At 40.2% G+C, this 21,522-nt stretch overlaps 1 protein-coding gene across 4 annotated transcripts; it reads right to left on the reverse strand.

Moving 5' to 3' along the window:
* Positions 1 to 26: 26 nt before the first annotated feature.
* Positions 27 to 20,308, reverse strand: elmo2 (engulfment and cell motility 2). 4 transcript variants are annotated; one of them, XM_062398759.1, is made up of 23 exons: positions 20,065 to 20,308; positions 16,255 to 16,321; positions 16,044 to 16,139; positions 15,446 to 15,486; positions 14,161 to 14,233; positions 14,016 to 14,066; positions 13,271 to 13,440; positions 13,012 to 13,111; positions 12,577 to 12,722; positions 11,656 to 11,734; positions 8,366 to 8,401; positions 7,935 to 7,985; positions 7,117 to 7,239; positions 6,804 to 6,923; positions 6,578 to 6,682; positions 6,382 to 6,490; positions 5,977 to 6,113; positions 4,787 to 4,950; positions 4,436 to 4,548; positions 4,248 to 4,355; positions 4,061 to 4,143; positions 3,877 to 3,954; positions 27 to 3,106 (listed from the first exon to the last, which is right to left on the reverse strand). In XM_062398759.1, the coding sequence occupies exons 3-23, from the start codon at positions 16,119 to 16,121 to the stop codon at positions 2,906 to 2,908; spliced, it is 2,166 nt and encodes a 721-aa protein (XP_062254743.1). In that variant the 5' UTR covers positions 16,122 to 16,139; positions 16,255 to 16,321; positions 20,065 to 20,308; the 3' UTR covers positions 27 to 2,905. The 4 variants fall into 4 exon arrangements, with proteins under 4 accessions (XP_062254743.1, XP_062254735.1, XP_062254751.1 ...); XM_062398751.1 differs by having other exon boundaries at positions 12,571 to 12,722; XM_062398767.1 differs by lacking the exon at positions 8,366 to 8,401 and having other exon boundaries at positions 12,571 to 12,722.
* Between the last annotated feature and the right edge of the window lie 1,214 nt (positions 20,309 to 21,522).

Here is a 21,522-nt window from a genome sequence, read left to right on the forward strand (position 1 = left end):
TGCTAATAAAAATGAACTTTCACCACTAGTTAGACTTTGTATTTATTCACACAAAACATAATACATCTCTTTCAATAAGGCAACACAATACTGTATATACATACAATTATCCATATGTATACAATATTTGATGTTGTTATTTCCCAACTAACAACAAGTCATTCTGAACTGTCACTAGCAAGTGTAAATAAATATTTTAGCGAGTCATGTAAAAGAGTACAAGATGCGAAAACTTCAAGTTGTACTGTCACGTCCGATGCAACAACTCTTTCCACACTGGAAACTTTGCTGAGTTTTCTGGATATATTTTAGCTGCGTTTTTATTTTTATTTTCAGAGAGCAGATAAAAGGTTGACTGACCTGCTGGAATATAAAGCAAACTTTTTAAGCAGTCGAAAAAACGAAAAGAAAACAATTTGAAATAAACAAATCAAACAAATATGCCTTTTCAATAACAGTAACTTCCATTTGTAATCTTTACATTAACACTGACATCATCATTAGGTGCTGGAGTGGGCGTCGTCCCTAAATGATATGAGGTGATTGTGGTTTGAAAATGTGAGTGATACGAAAACAATTTGACACAAAAAATAAATTCCAGTGTGAAATGTTCTTCCACAGTGACGTGCGTGCTGGATGGTTCGTACATGCTGATGCAAAGTGTCATGTTAGCTCAATACCCCTCCTCTTCACAGCTGATTAGATTGTACAATCACTTACAAAAATATACTTCTATTCTGCATTAACAGATGACAGCAGTGTTTAGTACCACAGTAAGTCGACAGGACATTGAGTGACTTGAATGAAATACGAAGGGAGTTTAGAACCAATGAAACTGGGAATAAAAAAAAAAGATATCAAGCTTTAAAACTCTAATCGAGACCACTGTATACAAAGTACAAGACTCTGACTGCTCATATGAGCCATACTAAATGTTCCTGATGCCCACGGCTCGTCCCTCTGTGGCTTTTGACCAGCTTCCATTCATTTGAGGGCAGTAAATCTGGCACATCGACTAAAAGAGGCCAACAGAACTGCTGCTTAGTCCCTTTGAATTCAGCTCTGCCTGCGCACAGTGCGATAAAAAGTCTAAATTTGAGCTTAGAGAAGGCTGATTAATTCAAACACCAGAGGCGTCAAACACTCTTGGAATGTGAAAGTAAGTTTGCTTCAAACAAAACCACTGTACAGCTGAATAATACCATGTAACTCTCTGTATTATATTTCCCCATATAACACTTTAGCAAGCGTATAAACAACTAATAAATGGTTTACAGCACACTATCATGTAGTTGTAGCACATATAAATCAAACAGTACATGAATGTTTGATATCTCATCTTTATGTAACTAAATCTTTAGTTTAATTCCTGCTGTTTATATGCGAAACACTTAATGAATGCATATACATATATATATATACCAATAAATAACAAATGTTGAAAACTGATATATACTGTGTTATCAAATGTTCATTATTTGTTAATGTTAATACACCTGTGTTAATATATGTATATTAATAAATGTTTCAAAAGAAAAGTTAAAGTTGTTACTAAAAACATTTATGAATGCTTAATATTCTCCTGCTATTGGCTACGACTGCGTTATATTGTGTGATTTTGTGTTTTACAGTAAACCATTCATATACTACTTATTAATGCTGATATGCAAAATATGTTGATAAGGCAATGCAGTGACTATGATTGGAAAAGAAAGGTTTGTATGTGTTGGATGTCAGAGGTTTAATCCTGACTTGTATCAGTTTTGTTACAATCTATCCACTCACATACAAACAAATACAAAACATACACACTTTTGATAAGCAGGCGCATCTTCATAACTCGTCACCTACTTGGATAGTTTCATTTCAGTGGGATATATTGACATGTTATTGAAAATGGCTACGAAAAGGTTACTCAATACTCTGAGCAGAAAAGTGAGTGAAACAAAGTGAGGCAGCATGAATGAGTAAACAGACACTAGAACAGTTACTGTATTTAGTTTAAAGTGAATATGTATTAGTCAGTTAAATGATCAGTTGATCAGCAGACAATTAAAAGATCTGTCGATAAGAATGTGAAGCAGTTTACAACTTTCTCCATGATCCATTAACATCCTTGGGAGAAGTTTTCTGTGAAAACCTAAAGAGCCTAACATGCCCTCTCCTGAGCGTCTTCTGTTCTTTTCCCCTACAGCACTTATCATTAAAAAGTACAGAGACATGTTGCTGGACCTCTCCGCACATCGCATTAGTGCAGTGAAAGTCAAATCTGGTCTAGAGCCTAAAATGTAGTTTACAGTCAAACTATAACGACGAGAGCAAGCATCAGCATCATTTATAATGATTATTTTTAATGGTACATTTAAACTGTTAGAAATATAGTTAGTTTATAGTTTTTCAGCTTCTTAAATATTACCCTGCTGGTTTTCATTAGATTTCATTACAGCGCACTGAAGATCTTTGGGCTTTGAAACGAAACAAGTACTCTCATTATATCAAATCGGGCTGTGGGGAAAGTGATTCCTATTTTCCCACGATTTTATAGATTCAATCTATCAATAGATTATTAATACATTAGTGAGTGTTAAACTGATAAATAAGATCCAATCACTAAATCTCTACCAGCTCCAGGAGAACTTCTCTGTAAAGGAACCCTGACCTCTGACCTCCCTCTGAAGCTATAAACACATTTCTTCTATATGATGAATCATACGGCATCAAGAACACAGAAACGAGGAGAAGGCTCCAATGTTGTGAAAAGTAAAATTCAAAAGTAGCCTTTTTCTGGGGGAAATACTTGAAGGTAAACTCGTCAACAGAGCAAGTATTCTCATCCTGAACAAACAAACACATGCAGTGCAAATGCACACTCGCGCCCACTCGCACACACACTCACACACACATCTCAGCTGTAGTTGTAGGTGAAGTTGTACGAGCTAGGCTCCTTCGGGACAGGGGGAGGCGCTTCCGGGATTGTGATGTTCTCAAGGTCAAGGAGGCGGAGCTTCATCTCCATGCTGATGAGAGTATCAAGGTCACTGCGCGTGAGGTCGCTGCCCATCTCTCTGCCCAGCAGCGCACACAGGCCATCGGTCCAGATGCAGTACTGCTCCAAACAACAACAACACCCAACACAATGCAAGAACACACATTAAGGATGAATAATTATTTGTCATAACATGTGTCGTGAGCTACAGTATAGAGAATACAACTGTGTGTCTGTCCATACGTTGATTTGTGTTTGTGTAGACATTTGGTTCTGACTGAGAAGATATTGTCCCCGTACACACCCAGTACCAAGACAAGTCCTGAGAGATGTGTGTGTGTGTGTGTGTGTGTGTTGACACGAGCAAGCAAAAGAGAGGTAGGCAGACGAGTCAGGAGAATCTGAATGAATCTTGTGCGGCTGTGAGATTTTACCAATTGAATCAAAGTATCGATCATTATGTGGTGATCAGTGTTGATATTGTGGCGGTGATTACAAATAAATCATCAAGAAGAGAAAAAATACGTTTGACTCGTATTGAAACTGATGACGTCAGCTGAGCATGCACTGTTTTATGGTGGATGATAATACTAATTCTAATAAATTCTGGCAATTATAGTTTACATACTTTAAGTCAATTTGCACGAATCGGAATCAGTTAATAAGTGTCTAAACTTATATCTAAACTTGAATCTAAGCGTGTCGTTTCTTTGGCTACGTTGGGTCAGATTGAGGATACATAGCTTGTTTACAGTATTTGCAACTGTCCAAACAAATCACACCAAGGGGGAAAAGGCGGTTTGACTTTACCAGACTAAAAATATCCCAACAACAGTGTAGCTGTAGTAGTGTAATAGTGTAGCTTTAAGCCTTAGAGTTGCAGAGCTTACCTCATACTTGTTTGGTGCAACAAAGTTGAGCGTCTCATCGGGATCGTAGAGGACAGAGAAGGCCAACTCCAGCACCTCCTGAGAGAGCGAGACAAAACTTTGTATCTACACTGGGTCACAGTAAAAGAATCGAGAGAACAACTCGAATGACGAGAAGAAAAAATAACAGTAACAATAATACTACCTTGTTTTGTTTGAGAGCACTTTTTTCTTTCATATGAGGGCAGTCTTTCCCAGTTACCACGGACTTGATATCTGATACGGGAACTATGAGGAATCCAAAAGATATAATTAATCCATGGTCTGTGTGACGTTGTGTTATAAAAGGTCTGAAAAATGAAGCCATGAAAAAGGGTGTGAATGTGTCTTACTCTTGTCACTGAGGAGTTCAAAAGCCACCTCACCCTGAGGCGACTCATCCAGGTCCCCGTAGTGCAGCACTTTGTGATTCAGAGAGAGTCTGCAGAACCAAAACTTCTCTACAATCGAGACAGGGAACACAAAGCTTAGCTGATAATCAACAGCTGCAGTAACAAGCACAGTGATGGCGGATGTATACCTTGCCTTCGGCGGTTCCCCAGCTTACGGAAGCAGCTTCCCTCACACAGCCGGTTGAATCGCTGTTGCTTGATGAGCTCTAAGATCTCGGGCTGAATTCTCTCCCGCAGCTCGCTGTGATACAAGCACAGCTTCAGCAACATAGACACACACACAAATGTGCACGACACTATACTATCTACAATTACACTTATAGAGCTGATTGTGGATTTGAGCAGAAGTCTGTTTCTAATGATGCAATACTCTAACCATTTAGTTAAAATCCACTGATGTGAATGTCCAGGGAGGATAGAAACAAACAGTTAAAGACTATAGCAGTTAAACACAGATTGTGTTGGAGACACAGACATACATGATAGGTGGAGACTGGAAGTCATCCTGGCTCATTCTCTCCGACTGCCGCAGACGCAGGATCTCTGAGTAGTTGAGGCCTCTCAGTTTATTCTTCAGCTGGTCTAAAGATGACGGCTTCATGGCCAGAGCTCTGGTGATCTGCTCACGCACCACCTGCATCACCTGGGTACGGTTAACACGCACGGGCGCACACAAGAAGGATTGAGGAAAAGACGTGATTAGTAACATTTTCAAATCTGCTTGCGATGGTTTTGAGTGAACCATGACAGTTCTTGAGCTGCAATTCACAGAACCCTTATTTTCCAATTTAGAAAGTAGAAATCTTTGCCTATCAAAAGGTATAATTATTTGAAATGTAAACTTCATTGCTGAAGAATATGAAGCACTTTCAGAAAGTTTTGCACACTTGATTATGATTAAATCTAATTTTAAATGGATATAATTGCCATTTACTTCCATCAATCAGCACGCAGATACCTATAATGACAGATTGAGAACATGTATTAACAATAGTTTGTAATTCAGACTTCAATTCAGTAATTTCTAAAAGTCTCTTGGGTAGCAATCACAGCTTTATTCTTAATAGGCAGGTCTATTCAAACCCTCTACACCAGGATTGAGAGAGTAGATCTCTTTCTTCCTGCCACATCCTATTTAGCTTAGATCGGATAAAGTGTCTGAATCAACGTCAGGTCCCTGTACAGATGTTCTGTGAGCTTTAAGTCTGAGCTTTGGCGAAGGCACTCAAGTGCCTGGACAGTCAGATCTATAAAGGGTTCCTTGAACTTCATGACTTCACGTTCGACTCACATTTAATATGGAACCTTATGTACACAGGTGCTTTACTAAACTATGTCCTAAACTATACTTAAAAATATGTCTTAACTACTCAATTGGACAAAGTTGGACTCCAGTCAAGTTCTCAAAAAAACTCAAGGAAAATGTATGCAAACATAGATGCACCTGAAATCAATTTGAAGTGTCTGACTACAGGTTAGAATTTCATTTTAAAAATCCAATCTACTGCACAGAGTGAATGGGTTCTGATTATCTTCCGGGGGCAGAGTGCTATATATCTGTGATGTTTGCGTTAACTCCCAAGTACACAATGAAAGTTAGGCTGGAGATTTAAACTCGTATATAAATATGAATATATTAAAGAAAATTGTGAGTTCTTTAATCCCCCACCTTGTTGAAGTCCTCGGCCGTGGCCCTCATCTCCTTCCAGGTTTTATTAAGCAGCTGAATGCAGACACAGAAGAACTCCTCCCACGCCCGGTCATGGGTAAAGAACATGGGGTGGTAGTCGTTGCAGCCCTCGTTAGCTAAGAAAAGAAACGATTTCAGTTGTATAATGAAAAAAATGGAGTGAAAGAAGAATCCTCCAACATATTTCAAAGATCGCAGTATAGAAGGAGACAGAAAACAAGGTCAGGGAGTTTTTCCTGGCCAGGAAATCGATCGGTGAACATTGCAGTTATGTGGTTTGTTTCTTTACCCTTCGGACACTAGACACGTGTTTATCCCATTTCGAGTCAACGATTTGATAGAAGAACAAGAGCTACATATCCTGTTACACACACATCTACTTACGTAACTCTCCAACCTGGAGGATCTCGCACAACATTCGAGTGAGTTCGATGGCGCACCGGCCAAAGGGACATTCGTGCTTGTCCTCTCGGCTACTGTTCTCCAGGACAATCTGTCAGGGGTGAGGGGACACGTTAGGTGTGGTTGACTTCTACGCCTTCGTGAGCTGTGAGAAGCGATGCCCTAGGCCAGAACTCACCCTGATGTACGTGTCCTGGTGAACTTTTGCCAGGTACAGCATGTTGTCCAGAGCCAGCATCCCTGGAGGAGTCTGGGTGAAATCCATCGCTGGGTTCACATGGTTCTTAACACAGAAATAATATGAAGAGACAATAAAGCTGTTAAAAACATACTTTTTTTTTCTGTTTAATCTTAAGAAAAGTGTTCTCTCCCCAAACAGAAGCAGCTGCGATATGGAGACTCACAGTGAAACCCAGCATCTTGTAGTCCTTGGTGTACATGGCCTTTCTCTTCTCTGTGCCTGTCGGGTCATTTTCTCCATCAAAGGCAATCCTACGCAGCTCAAAAATGATATCTCTCTGGGTCTGAGGCAAAACAAGAGGACATAACATTAACAGACAGTTGTTTGAATTGAACGGCAGAAAAACATTAAGTGTGAAGCAAACAAATTTGGATGGCAGGACACATTTTGGGCAGGGGGGGGGGGGTGCAGGAATCAGTTTTAAGAGGATTAATCAGCATTAAGAAAAGAAACAGAAATTAAAAAAAATTCTTTACCTGGTCATTAGGATCCATTTTGGTCATCATTCTCTCTTCTAATAGGTTAAAGGTCAACACCTGCAGCACATACAGCTGGTGTGCCATTTCAGCTTTAATTGGTCGATTTCCTCTTATAACATGCTAGAAAAGGAGAACTTGAGTTAGGAACAGAATCTCTACATAGGTTGCAATTTGTGCACCAACAACCTATGAATAATTCAAAGAGCACTCATACCAATATACCTCTAGAATGTAAAATTAAAAGCTTGATTGATTGTTCTTCAACGAGCTGAAGAGCATGTGCAATTGTCGGTCAAGGAAATGTTAAATGATTTTTTTAATTCTGCCTTTTAACAGGCGATAACAGAGACAGTGGGAGCATCCAGCAGTTAACCAGGTCTAATTAAATCATCCGTCAGAGCATGCAGGGCTGCAGAAATGTTTCTGGCTCCAGGACTCAGGAGTGCAGCGTCTTCCTCACTAATATTTGCAGCCACATCCAGATGAGTTGGTGCCAAAAGGAATTATATTCAGAGCAGACTCTGTTCCACTTCATGGATCTTCATGCCATATCACATTTGCTGGTTTTGTGTCACAGCTCCCCGAGTGAGTACAGCTCTATCGCCTTCTCTGCTTTGTATCAGGGCTGAAACTTTCAGACCTCCAATGACCAAAAACCCCAAGAAGGCTGAAGAGACGTAATCTGTGTTTTTATAAAGTTTTCCAGAGTTTTAGTAGTGACTAGATTCAAAGTGTCTTAAAATTGACACCCGTGTATTTCACAGCTGTCTGGAAGCTTAACAGCCACTGGAGCAGAGCATCAACTTCATACTCACGTTGAGGATGATGGATCGCAAGTGTTTCTGGGCCAAAGTGCTCGCCATTTCCTGAGAGGAAGAGATACAATAATCCAACACACAGGTCAGAAGAAGCAGGAAGGGAGGAGCAGAAAAGTAGAAAGACCTCACTTTAAATCTACCAACAGAAAATCTGAATTTAAAGCGATTACTGAAATGTAGCAACATCCTGAAGCTATATTTCTATCTCTCGTTTGAACTCTGAGCTCCCTCCCTGATACATGGCAACAGGGTCTTACTTCAATATGTCAACACAGTCTGTCTGCTGCTGGGGCAAGCTATGGTTCTTTCTCAATTTGCATGGATTACACAGCGGCTGTTCATGACTCAGAAACACCAGGAGAGAGTGAGGGAGGAGAAGGAATGTGGGTGGAGAGGACGGTATGAGATGCTGCGGGATGTGTACTCACAGTGAGGTGCTGCTCCAGTGGGTTAGTATACTCCTCCTAAGGGTTGGAGGGAGGGAGGAGGGACATGGGAGTAACAGCAATGGAAACAAAAAGTGCACACACGAACCATGAGATACAGGGATACATCACTGGCACAGCATGCAACAGAATACAGACATAGAACAGCACTACGTCGAATAAGAACGCAAAGCCACCTTACATGCTTTAAACAACCATCTGAGGAGAAGGGGACCTTTTTATCAATATTTTAATAATCATGGAGCCACGGGGCCTCGACTACGAAGTAACTTCTGGTTTAACACACACACTCATCTCTCCTCTCTGCTGTGGCAGCAGAAAAAGTCTGACATCACTAATGTAAACAAAGTAAAAATTAAACAGGCTACTAAGCAGTATGTACATTCCTCAAATTATTCACAGTTAATATTTAATATTCTTTTAAGATCAGGCTTCTTTGCCTTTCTACTTCTATGACCATCATTTCATTTATATTTCACTGTGTTGAAAGTCCCTATTAAAGGTCGCTATTACCGATTCAACCTGCGTTACTTCTTATATTATATCAAGAACTTTACTCTTAGTTCAGACAATGTCACCTCGGTCACATGAACGTGCTTGTAGCTGGATAAGAGAAGCCAGCGTTTCCTAAGACTGTTGATAACCAGCTTCATAGCACAGGAAATCATGTAAACAGGTGGTAGGTTAAGAGAAGCTGGATAATGAAAAAGTATTCTGGTAAAGGCCTCTGATAAGTTGGGGTTTATATGAAGACTCAAAAGTGGAGAGACCAAACAGCTATCTGCAATTTCTTGTTCCCAAAGTTTTGACCGAACTGGAAAAGAAACCCATTAAATTTTGCTAAAGAATCCAGAGAGTGGGGCCTTTTTTCAGCATCTCCCATAATTATATTTGCAGCTTGATGAAAAGACTACTATTTATAAGTGTGTGAAATTTGCTGTAAACACAAATGAAAATCGGGATCCAGTGAATTTAAATGTGGTTTCACGAGGGGACTGTTCGGGCTTTGGCGGAGGAATGTACTCTTGGAATGTGATTTTAGTTACCATATGTGTTTGTCTGTTAAATACTTTAACTGCTTAAACTGTGATACTGCGATTGTTGGACAGGTCTCTCTTGTAAAGGAGTGTATTAATCTCAATGGGACTAAGCTGGTAAAATAAAGGCTGAAATTAATACATAGATAAATTATACATTGCTTCAAAACTTTCAGATCAATTTTCACACATCACTTCTTTGACAATTATATAAGTGAGAAGAAAGTATTTAACAGTAACCTGTGTATTGATTGGGCTGTAAACTGACTCAACTGAGCCAGACAGTATGTGCTGTATTTAACTCACTAGAACTGACTCAGATCACCCTCCAGTGGTCAAGAGCAGCAACATGAAAAGACAGCTGTACTTCTTAGTTAAATTTTAAATTACGGAAACAAATATTTTTACCAGAATAATTTTTCAACCTAATTTCCCATATATTTTATGTCAAATGGTGGTCGACACTCACTGAGGTCAAAACAGCTTTCACAGTGAATCCGAATGACAAATAACAGATGCCTATTTCATCCACTTGGAATAGTGGGGGCTCGATAAAGAGGCTGGAGCTGATTATTAAAAATTAACATTCAACGCGGTACACATTCATAAATAGAGTTGTTGTTTTCTCTTAAGTGTACACACACTGCATAATGTCAACACTTAATGAAATACAATAATTCAGTCTACATTATCATTCCTTTTAAAGTAGTAGTAGTGAAGTGTTGTCTTTTAAATCTTAGGACTTAAGACTTAAGACTTCAATGAGTAAAAAAACTAAACTGATCGTCAGTGAAATCATAAATGGCTCGTCTCTAGTGAGGAGAAAACATGGTTGCCATGGTAACACAAAGTACAGTTGGCAGGTTAGAGCAAACAGAGGATTAACGGTCTGTCGATTTACTCAACAACAGCTCATCTAAAAAACGTTATAGTCAATGCAGCACATTCATGTTTCATCAGTATTACACCTGCAGAGTTTGAGGTTGAGTGGTTGTTGAGAAAATCCAAACAGAGACAAACAGACAGAAAATCCTCCATTGATATTTAGATCAGATATAACATCTTTTAGAAATAGCATACACACTGACACACACGGAGACAAAACAGCATGAAACAGGATGAGGCACTGCAGTACGTTAGGGCACTAACTGAGCTGGGATAAGAGTGAGCACAGCTCAGGGGGGTGAGACACTAGTGTTCAGTGACAGCTTTTAAAAAGCCCTCACTCCTTTAGTTTTTGTACATTTGTTTTGTGTTTCAAAGATATTTCAGATACAGAAAACGCTTTGTTTTTGCATCTCTTACATCAAGATGGACAATCGCGACATAATGTGAATATAGACTTCCACCATTCAACATTAGGTTGCTGTATGTGGATGGTGTTTTTAATGATAACTGACTTTTGAATTCATCTCCTTCTGACTGTTTGACTAGTATTACACACTCTACATTGTAAAGTGAGTGAAAGACCATGGCATTAAGGTAAATCCTTGACTTTAACAGAACTAATGAATCCCCTCTGAACTCTTTCTTCGTATAGGCTACTGTAGCTGCTTTCAGACATGCACAGAAGGCCGACATTCCTCAAATTATTTGGGGGAGCAGTAAATGAAAATCGAATGTCAGAGCCAGTTGTGACGGACAATTTCCGGTGACTTTTCCTGCCAGCACCCTTATAAAATGTCAGTGTGAGCCCCTCTGAATGTTCTGGACATTTTCCTGTTGTTGTGAACCGACTGACGTAAACAATCTCCTTCTGCCGTCTTCATATGACAAAGGCAAACTCCAGAAAATGTCCTGACCCAATTTGGCTATTTGCCATGTCTGAAAATGGCTTATGGTACTCGGTCAGTTATGGCCGGAGGGCTGCTGTGAACTATTACTATCACTACAGCAAAACAAATGTAAAAACCTAAAAGGAAGCGGAGTTCTACTTAGAGAGAGTGTGTCATTACAGCAATGACTGTCAGACAGAATCCACAACGTGTCAGCTGGCAGACAGACATCTACCCATGAGATTAGCCTCAACTAACCTACTGCTGCACACAGGAGCAACCAGGGTGAGGCAACTCTCTGGTTCCGATAATAAATAGGACTACTATGACTAAATGTAAAATGATTATGCATGGGTGGCTTTTTTAATGTAATGTGCAACTTGAACAGTATTAGTATTCCAGTCAAGTCTATCTATAAAGTGTACTCAAGTCATTTTCTCTGTGACTGCTGTTCACTGACCTGTCGTCTGTCCTCTGGCGCCTTCAGGAAAAGTGCATTGATGAGAGCGATGGCGTACGTCTGGATCTCCTGGTTGGACCTGAAAGATCATTCAGCATCATAACAACCAGTTAGAAGCATCGTGGTCCACAAATCTCCACAGATCTCAGGCTCACAACTAACCTACATCACACTTATTCTTACTCTTTCACTATAACTATTGCCATAGACTGAATATTAAGATGGCTGAGATGACAGCCAATACATCTTTATTCCTCCTCGTCCATGTTAGAGGATGGGAGATGGACCAAAGTAAAAGACAGGATATTTTGATATAACAGGAGGAAGTGGAGACACCTCGTCCATCTTAATTACCAGCCTATGAATATTTCTGAGGTGAGTGCAGGATTTTTAGACACCACTCTAACACTCAATTTTACGTTAAATGTTTCGTGGACATTTCTTTATTACCATAAAAAATACTCAAACAAAAAATTCATTTATCACACTAACAAACAATGTCTAAGTAACTGAAACGTTATAGTTTCATTTAAGTGGACACTGACACGATCCCAGATGAGATGTTTAATCATTAGGATTATTGCATGCTCTTTATTTTTTAATCAAGCTCACATTTATTGCTGCCTTAAATGCTGACTAGAAAACAATAAACGTGTCTTAATCCACAGCTGAAAGTAGTACAGACACATCTGCTGAAACTTGGTTCAAGTTGGTTTTGGTCTTTTCAGTGGATTTTGTGACAAGAGAATAAAAATAGACTGGGTTCATCTAAGAATCCTGAACGCACCCCTTAAAAAAATGGCAAGAGCATCTATCAACAGCAATTTTTATTAAATTTTATTTTTTATAGCCACATTCACTCCTCGGCCCTAATATCAGAGTGCGGAAAGCCCCTGTGCATGTGTGTGTGCTCACACTTGCAGGTGCCCGATGAGCTGTCCCACGGTGATCTCCTGGGCCACTCGGTGGTAGAGGCTGTGGCTGTTGAGGACCATGCTCTCCAGGATCGCCAGAGAACGCTGAAGGATGGACACATCCACCATTGGCTGGTTCACATAACCCGCAATCTGAGTTGGAGGAAGAGGAGATGCGTTAAAGGTGTAATCCAGTGAATGTCAAAAGTCAGAGTCTGAGCTCATTCAGTGTTTGCGCAAGTTTATGCGATCCTTAAAAGTCAAAAAGTGTTTCTAAAGAAAAAGAAAATGTATCAGTAAAAAAAGGCCCCACTCATTTCCATCACGCAGGACAAGAGGAAAGTAAAGTAAATAAAAAAGGAATAAAAGGGAGATTTGTCAAGCAATGTCTCTGTGAAAGTCGAATGAGTCAGATGGATGACTCTAATGTTGGAGCAGGTACCTGTTTGATGAAGGACAGAGAGATGAGGTCCCAGGACACAATGCCATGATCCATTAGCTCCAGAAAGGCAGTGAGAGTGAAGGCCAGCATTTCCCCGAAGCTGAAGGAGGTGAAGAACGGTTTGTCATTAACTGTTCACATAAGCTCACCTCTTCTAAATTCATAATAACTTTGTGTAAAAGGTTCCATTGGAAGTTTAATTTACAGATTGAATTAATATCACGTTGTCATCACAAAACAAAACAGACGCTGTGCTCACTGGGTGCCGCTCTCGACAAGACGTGCCAGAGTCCCGATGCCTTCCATGTTGATGAACTCTGCGGCAAAGGTTGGATCTGCAGACAGCTTGGCGAGCTCTTTCAGAGCCTCGAGGCGTGCGTCGATGCCGTGGGACTGGATCCTCTCCAGGAGCTGACGAGCAGCACGCCCCTGATATCCAGATAGAAAAAACTGAAACCTCACATCCATGATGAATTTACAACTGAATGATGTTTTTGATGCTGTGCCTCGGCTCAAAAGCACTCATGACAGGTTAGCTGATGAATTTGTGCCTTTACAGAGGAAAAGCTAGTGATTCATCTTTTTAATTGTGTGACTTGAATCACATCAAGTCACACAATTCTTTTGTTAACAGCAGTGTGTGTTCATTTAGTTTTAGGGTTACTCTCTGTACAGTTCATCTGCCTGGTCACTCTGATGCATCAGGTATTTAGATAAACAACTGTGCTTAAGACATCATCAGTCTCCAGAAAACCTTCATTCAATCTCCCTGAAAGATTTTCCTCAAACAGTGTGTCGTAAAAGGTAACTCATAACGTCACATTTTAGAGATTCAAAAATCGTTCACAGACCTGCACAAACGTAGAATTTGATTTGATGTGTGCAAACCCTGTGTAGTTACTACACAATATGAATTAGAGAACGAGCACTTCAGTTACTAGATTATTCTCCTGTTGAAAAGGAAAGTTTGAAACTGAACAGGACTATGAAGGAGGTTCACTCACAGGAGAAATGGCTAATCGAAGGATGGTCCCGTTTTTGATTTCACCACGGCTCTAAAAAGGTAATAGAGAAGGAATTTATGTACAAGATCAACAGCGATTAACAAAGATATCAACACAAGTTTAGGGAGAAAACAGTGGCGCTAACCTGCTCAGTGATATAAAGCTGAGGGCCGTCAGCATAACGCAGGGCAAACTGCTCTGCGCCTGACAAAGACCAGCTGAGGACAAACGCAGAGAGAAAAAGGTATAACTCATTGCAAGTGTATCTATCACAAACTCAGAGGAACATAATGCAGCAGTTTTAAAATGCAGCATAGTACACATGAACAAAAGGTTGCGGAGAGTCAGCTTCCTCCCTGCAGCAGTCGTATTTACACAAGCCGTGAGCAGAGAGATTGTGGAGGAGAATTATTCCGTGGGTGTGTAACAGTGAAGTGCAAAGAATTTTCAGTTTCCAGAATCATCAGAAGATGACATATCTCCACCCACAGAACTCGACAGAGCAGATGAGGTGGTGCTAACACAGTAATCTGAAGTCGTGAGACAGTATTTTCCCCCAATAATAAAGAACACACACAAATCAGAAAGGTACAGGTCAAAGTTAGGTTATATTGTTTTGATTTTATTAGCTGAGTGTTCTAGTTTTCATCGGCTCATCACCAGTTTTCAAATAAGTCATCAGATTTAGGGAGCTATGCGGAATTGACCAATGCAACTTTTGCCCTAATAATAATAATAATAATAATAACCAAACTGACTGCTTTTTTGGTTAAATCTACATAAAATCTCATACATATAATTTGTTCAAGAGACAGAGGGTAGCCAAAGGCAATGACACGTTGAAGATTTTAACAATATTCAGTCAATGGTGATTGAACAAAAAAAAAAGTAAGATAAAGACACAACTACTGCCCAGTGGTTGTATGCCTCCACCAACCAGTGCAGATTCTGTGCATATATTTATACATCCTTTTTTTTCAGATTCATATAAATGTCACTATGACCTCTGAAAACTAAAACATGATCACTTTTATCTTTGACTCCCTTAAGCTGATCTTAATATATCATGTTCAAGAAAAACATAAACATACTTTGTGATGCCACAATGACCTTGACCTTTGACCCGAGGCTACAAAAATCTATTAATCTTTGGATTAATCTTTGAGTCAAAGTAAATATTTGTGCAAAAAGGATTCCTTGATGGTGTTCAAGAGATATCACCTTCACGCGGAGAAAATGTGCCTTGTGAGGTCACTGTGAGCTTGACCTTTGACGGCCAAGATCTAACAATTTCATCCTTTAGTCAAAGTGAATATTTGTACCAAATGTGAGGAAATTCCCTCAAGGCATTTTGGAGAGATATCCTGTTCTCAGGAATGTGACTTACAGACGTACAGACCTACCAACAACCTGAAAACATAGTACCTTACCCATCACACACTTCTCGTATTATTGAGGACAAAGGTCTTTTCTGCAAACAGAAAGAAAAGAAGAAAATGACAATATTAAATAGTTGAAATAACACATCAATCTCTGATTAAATGTTTGATTGACATATCGACACTTCACAAGTTTGTTGCACAACCATATCTAACTATAAATGGAGGAACCTCTGTCTGACTGTTTATCAACAACCCTATTGCTGAGGGCCTCGTTCAACTTTAGATTGAGGTTTTCTTTCTAGCAAAACAAAAGCTGCTAGAAAAAACAACAGCAGACATAACATAATCTTCAATAAACAAAAATAGACCCATTCAACCATGAACTGTTCTTCTATAGTTTCCAGTGGTGGTAACCTTTTTATTTATTTGGAACTGAGTTACAACCTACAACCCTCATGCTCCAAGTTTACAGGCACTAGTACATAAAAAAAAAAAAACATATATCTCTCCTGATGTGTTTGTTGTCATGACAACCACAGCACACTTGACCGTATTCTGCATAACTATAGCACAGCTCGGCAACACTCATGTCCTCAATTGTAGTGCAGAAGTTTTATTTTATCTTACATTCTACACAAATACCGACCTGGTCCATCTCTATGAGCTGAGCATTAGCACCTGGCCATTCAATAGCCACCTTCACGATGTCAGCAGGGGGCGGCATGGCTGTTACTGTAAAACCCTGAAGAAGGAAAGAAGTGATATGTGTTACATCTTCATCTCCACTGTGTCAGGATACCGTGTTTTCTGATCATTGATTAACTTGAGGATTATATGAAGGAGAGTTTATACATCACCTAGGGGAGAAGTGTTGAGGGGTCAGTCACTCTCACAGCTCTGCTGTATCCACCACTGTGTCAGCTCCTGTGTCAACACACAAACCAACATGGTGGTCATGTCAGTGCAAAAACCAAATCACTCAAGTTTGCTACATCTCTGCACTTCCTCTAATCTGAACTGAATCTGTTCGTGAAGGGATCAATAAGCATGACAAAATCCACCCAAACACACATTCACACATAGACATCTAGACTAAGTTAAGCCTTCTGCAGACTGGACTCTGGGTCTGCTGTGTTTCTATGGACCTGGGAAATATTCATAATGTTTTGCACTTAATCGCTAAAACTTAACCCCTATTTGCACCTCTTCACAAACTCTTTAGGTGTGTTCGCCATTTCACATTTATCTTTCAGACGTATGTTATCATAATTCGAATTAATTTCCCTGTCAACAATCTACTTTCAACGCCACATAAGACCGACACAAACACAGATGATAATCTTAGATGAAAAACTTAAGTAACATGTATATGTACTGAATATCATATTACATAAAATAACATGAAACTGCAGCACAGAAAAGACAGAGATTACATTCAAGCTAATTACAAACAGTTTTATCATCAGATATTTAGTTTCTCTGGTAAAACTGACAAATCCATTAAAACATCAGGATATACAATCTGCTTATTGTTGTGACTATATTTGGAATATCATTAACCTCAGATTTATTACGTTCCCTGCTGCTCTTAAAATTTAGCTTTTTTGGCAATGAAAAGATTAAGACAGACATTAAGACAAACTCCATGTATATATCCAAAACCTGAGCAGAGATGTTCACAAATTAGAATCAAATGAGAAGTAACCTTCTAGCTATCTGCTCAAACTTTCATGATGAGCCTATACTAGACATTCAAGTGTATTACTTTTCACTTTAGAGAGGCAAACTGCTATACTTTTTCTGTTAGGCTTCAACTTTACTACTACATTTCACTGGGGCACTGTTTTATCAATCTTATTTGATTATTTGCAGCAACAGCTCTGACAAAAAGAGTCAGAACAACACAGCCGGATGCAGTGTGTGAAAACAGAGAGATCCCTCAGCTCTGACATGGAGGAAGAATAACCAAGTTGTCTGACAGACTCTGCTGCTTTTGGGAGGAAGGTGGCAAAGAAGAAAAGATGCTACTACTCTCCATATGGCTCTTTGCAGTCAAGCTGCTTTCAGAACACAAAACACTCTGTGTGGCTCACAGCTGCTCATTTGAAAAGAAATCTTAATCATTACCAGATTGTTACAGGTCAAATAAACCCTCTGAATCTAACCAACAGCCTGAGCCAGAGCCTTTAGTCTAGAGATTTACCAATTACAGTGAATTCCAGCAGCAGAACCTTTTGCACCTGTTTGTTTTCTCCATTACTCTCTGGAGGAAATTGCATCTGTATACGTTTATTATTGTAGTGCAGACACTGGGTCCTCACAACAAAGATATCTCTAAAGGTAATAAAAAATAAGCCGTTGTAAGAATATAACTATCTGTGCAACTATACACTGCATTATCATTGAAAATCGTTCCCACTGAGACTGAGATAAGGTGACGTACATGAGCTGAACATCATCCACAACAGATTGAGGTGGATTCTGCTGCTGAGAGAGTCAGAGTGAAAGCTGCCAGCTGATTTCAGATTCCAAGCAGCCATCTGATGGAGAGAGACTGCATATCCTTACCTAACGTTCTGTCAGCCTGACCTGCTGAAAATGTCCCTGTTTCTGTTCAAATTTGCAATTTACATCACAGACAACTGGTGGAAAACTCACAGAATGTTGCACAGACATTTAGTACAATCTTATTATTTATGCAGCACATTTATTTGATTGTGGAGCTGGAGACAGTGTGTCCATATGATCCTGAAGGGAAAAAAGGATTTTCTATAAGTATAATTAATTATTAAACACATTCATTGGAGTCTCAAGAAACTGCAAAAAAACACTCAAGCAGATCCAGGTTTTTTCCCCCACTTTCTGTAACAGCAACCAAATTTCTGCACCTTAGCTCCGCATGTGCCCAATAACTTATTGTTTTTTCTACCGGTATATATATATTGTTTTCTAGTTATATATATTGTTGTTTTATATCTGATGCACCAACCTCACAGAGTCAATTTCCTGCATGTGAAAATACACTTGGCCAATAAAATTATTCTGACGTTTCTCAACATCTCACAGTTTTTTTAGAGAACAATTCATGGATGATGAAAGAAATCAGGAATTTTAAAGGGACTGATATTTGTGAGTGTGAAATGTGTCTCTAGTTAATTAAAATGTGGGTTCATAAGGGGACTGCTAGGCCTTTGCGCAGGCATGAGCTCAACTGAGTGCCATTCTAGCTAATAATGAAAACACTCATTTGAGACCGCAAATGCATTTTGACATCAGGATCCACCCAAAGTATTTCAAATCGGATCAGAGAATAAAACTGAAAATGACAGTCTGACTCAACATCTTCACCAAACTAAACCATTATAAAACGTTTTTGTATTGACAGTTTAACATTTAGCTACTTAGAATGTTTCAGATTTCCTATACGAGAGCTAGATAGTCATTAGTTATGACTGAGATTTATTTGTGTGTCCCAATGGAATTGTGATGGTGCACCAACGTCCCAATGTAAATCCACAATAATTGCTGTAAGATAAACTGGTCTTAACGTGTGTTGAGAGGTTCAGTGTGTAGAATTTAGTGACACCTAGTGGTGGAGTTGCATGTTGCAGCTGAACACCCCGCACCTCCCCTTCCAAACATGAAGGAGAACCTGTGGTGGCCTTCAGTTGTCAAGAGGACCAGCTCCTGATGTAAACATAAAGTATTTAACTATAAAGGACCAATTCCAGATTGAAGCAAACCACCATTTGCACAATTGAGATGAAACACACTAGTGAAACCTCACTAGGATTATTTTATATTCAATAGATCCCTTTCAGCCACATCCTACACACTGGGCTCCTGCTGTATGGCATCACAGTGTGAATGTGACGCTCTCTCTCTCTCTCGCTCTCTCTCTCTCTCTCTCTCTCTCCTCCACACCGTCTCTCGTGGTGGCAGCTATGGGTGGTAGCTTAGCAACAGCTGAATAGAAATGCCCCAGTGTGATCCGAGGAGCCTCTTCTCACAAAGACCCCCCAACTTCTTCTTGTCGCCGCCACCAGCTCCTCTCACACCACCACCCGGATGCTTTCGACGCCATTTTAAACCTGCCTCACGCCGTGGTGTGGTGCGTGCGTGCGGGGCTGGTTCGAACAACACGCTCCCGCTCCGTGGATGAAGCCCCAACTTTTCTGATAGCACGTTAGCTTGTTGAATATGCGGAGTGGCGCCCCCTCTGGCGGCGCGACGCTCATTAGGAGAAATGGCTGCTCCATTAGTGGATATAAAAACAACTGTTTTCCTTTATCCTGTCCACACGTGTATCACACATTCACTGTGGGGGTGACAGTTTGAGTCTGTTAGTGTTTTACATGAATCGATCATCCTGTGTGTCGCCTGCTGTTATGATCCGTTAACGTTAGCTATCCCCTCACACTACCACACTTCTCCTGTGGATGAAGCGTTAACGCGGACTTCTCTAGATGTATTATTGATTATGGGTGATGGATCGGGCTCCGGAGCTATGGCAGCTCCACACAATGATGAGGCGGAGGCTCCGTGGTCAGCCTCAAACTGGATCAATCATAGCTGCTGCTAATGGCGCTGCGCTGGACAGATGCTAACAGGGACAGACAGCTCCGTCTCCTCCCGGTGAAAGTCACATTAAACAGCATCACACTCACTCGTCGTTGCAGCCAGCGGCAGCGTCGATCCCCACCAGGCGGCTAATGGTTTCCAGTCATCCAGTCCGGTCCAGCGTCTGCTCCTCCATTGCAGTGCAGCCACAGCCTGTCTGCTTCACATCATGTCCCGACTCTGTCTGGATCTGTGCTCCGATCAGCTGTGGGGCTCAACGCTACTGTTAATGTCGATGCTCTGTTTCACTCCCCCTGTGGTGGACGGGCCATCGATGGTGATGATGATGCCCTCAGTGTCCCGCCCTCCCCGGTGAAATAGTTTTGGAGAGGAGTCTAATTTCCACGCCCTGTAGGCGGGACGCAATGTAAATATGTCACCTGCATCATTTGTGCACCCACGGACTGACACCTTTGTCCTGTCACTGGGCTGCAGCTGGGAGCCATCTGTCCTTCTGCACCGATTGACCTGTTAAGGTGCAGCAGGAGATGATCAATATCTTCAACAGCCTGTATTCAAGAGTTCCCTTGAGACATGCTACACACAGATGTGGAAGCCTGCAGTGCATTGAGAGTGTTGAGACATTGTGTCTGTGTCATTCAAGTCCATTGAATGTATCACAGCTGTACACGACTCAGAGAAAAAGGAACTGGGATGACACTCAGTAGAGCACAAAACTCCACCAAGATACCACTGTCCCCATCATCTCAGTCAAGCTGAACCAAGTCCAACTCACTTGTGGATATCAGTTCTCTAAATGTGTAGGATTTTTTTCATCAAGATTGTTGGGAAATTGGTGGAATGGCTTCTTCCACCAGGTTTCGTCTAAATCTGCACTGTAGTTTGTGTGTAGTTCTGCTGCCAAAGCCCAATAGTCCCTTTGAATTCAATCAAGCTGAATAAAGTGCACACATTTATAGATATCAGTTCCATAATACAGATGTCTTTTTTATTTCATCAACCTCCATGAATTATTCAGAAAAAGGCAAAACAAATTAAAAACAGTCCTATCTTACAATGTTAAAGAAAGAGAAAGAAAAAAGCTTCCTCAATCTATCCTCTGATCCGGACCTGTACGAAAAAGTTTATGAGATCTTCCCTGACCAGTAACACAAACTTTCACCAAGTTTCATAAAAAATATTGTCAGTAGTTTCATATGTTCATTCATTTTAAGGCCTAGCAACTTTATACTGGTTTATTCTGGAATTTCAGGGATTTTTCGGAGGTAAACTCTCACTCACGTTCTGCTCACAAAAAGGATGAAATCAACGGTTTAATTTTCAGAATGCTTGATTTTCATAATTAAAAATCTTGACTATTCCAGATCCCTTTTATGTGGCTTCGTTGGGTCCATTGTTTTGAGACGAAATTCATTCATTCAAGAAAAGCAGTAGTGACTCATCTCCTGCCTGTTATATGACTTTAATGTGTATCGTTCGATGAGTCACAGAAAAACAGCATCTATTGGAAGCAAAGGATGCATCATCAATAATTATCAGCTCAT

Source organism: Platichthys flesus, chromosome 2 (genome assembly GCF_949316205.1).
Source record: "Platichthys flesus chromosome 2, fPlaFle2.1, whole genome shotgun sequence".
Classification (NCBI taxonomy): Eukaryota; Metazoa; Chordata; class Actinopteri; order Pleuronectiformes; family Pleuronectidae; genus Platichthys; species Platichthys flesus.

What these genes read in the sequence shown, in the direction of transcription:
- elmo2 (XM_062398751.1), bottom strand. Translation starts at nt 16,121, where the DNA reads ATGCCGCCCCCTGCTGACATCGTGAAGGTGGCTATTGAATGGCCAGGT. An exon ending in AGCTCATAGAGATGGACCAG is followed by an intron (nt 15,487 to 16,043) that starts GTCGGTATTTGT and finishes TTCTGTTTGCAG; the next exon opens with AAAAGACCTTTGTCCTCAAT. An exon ending in ACCAGGACACGTACATCAGG is followed by an intron (nt 6,491 to 6,577) that starts GTGAGTTCTGGC and finishes CACCCCTGACAG; the next exon opens with ATTGTCCTGGAGAACAGTAG.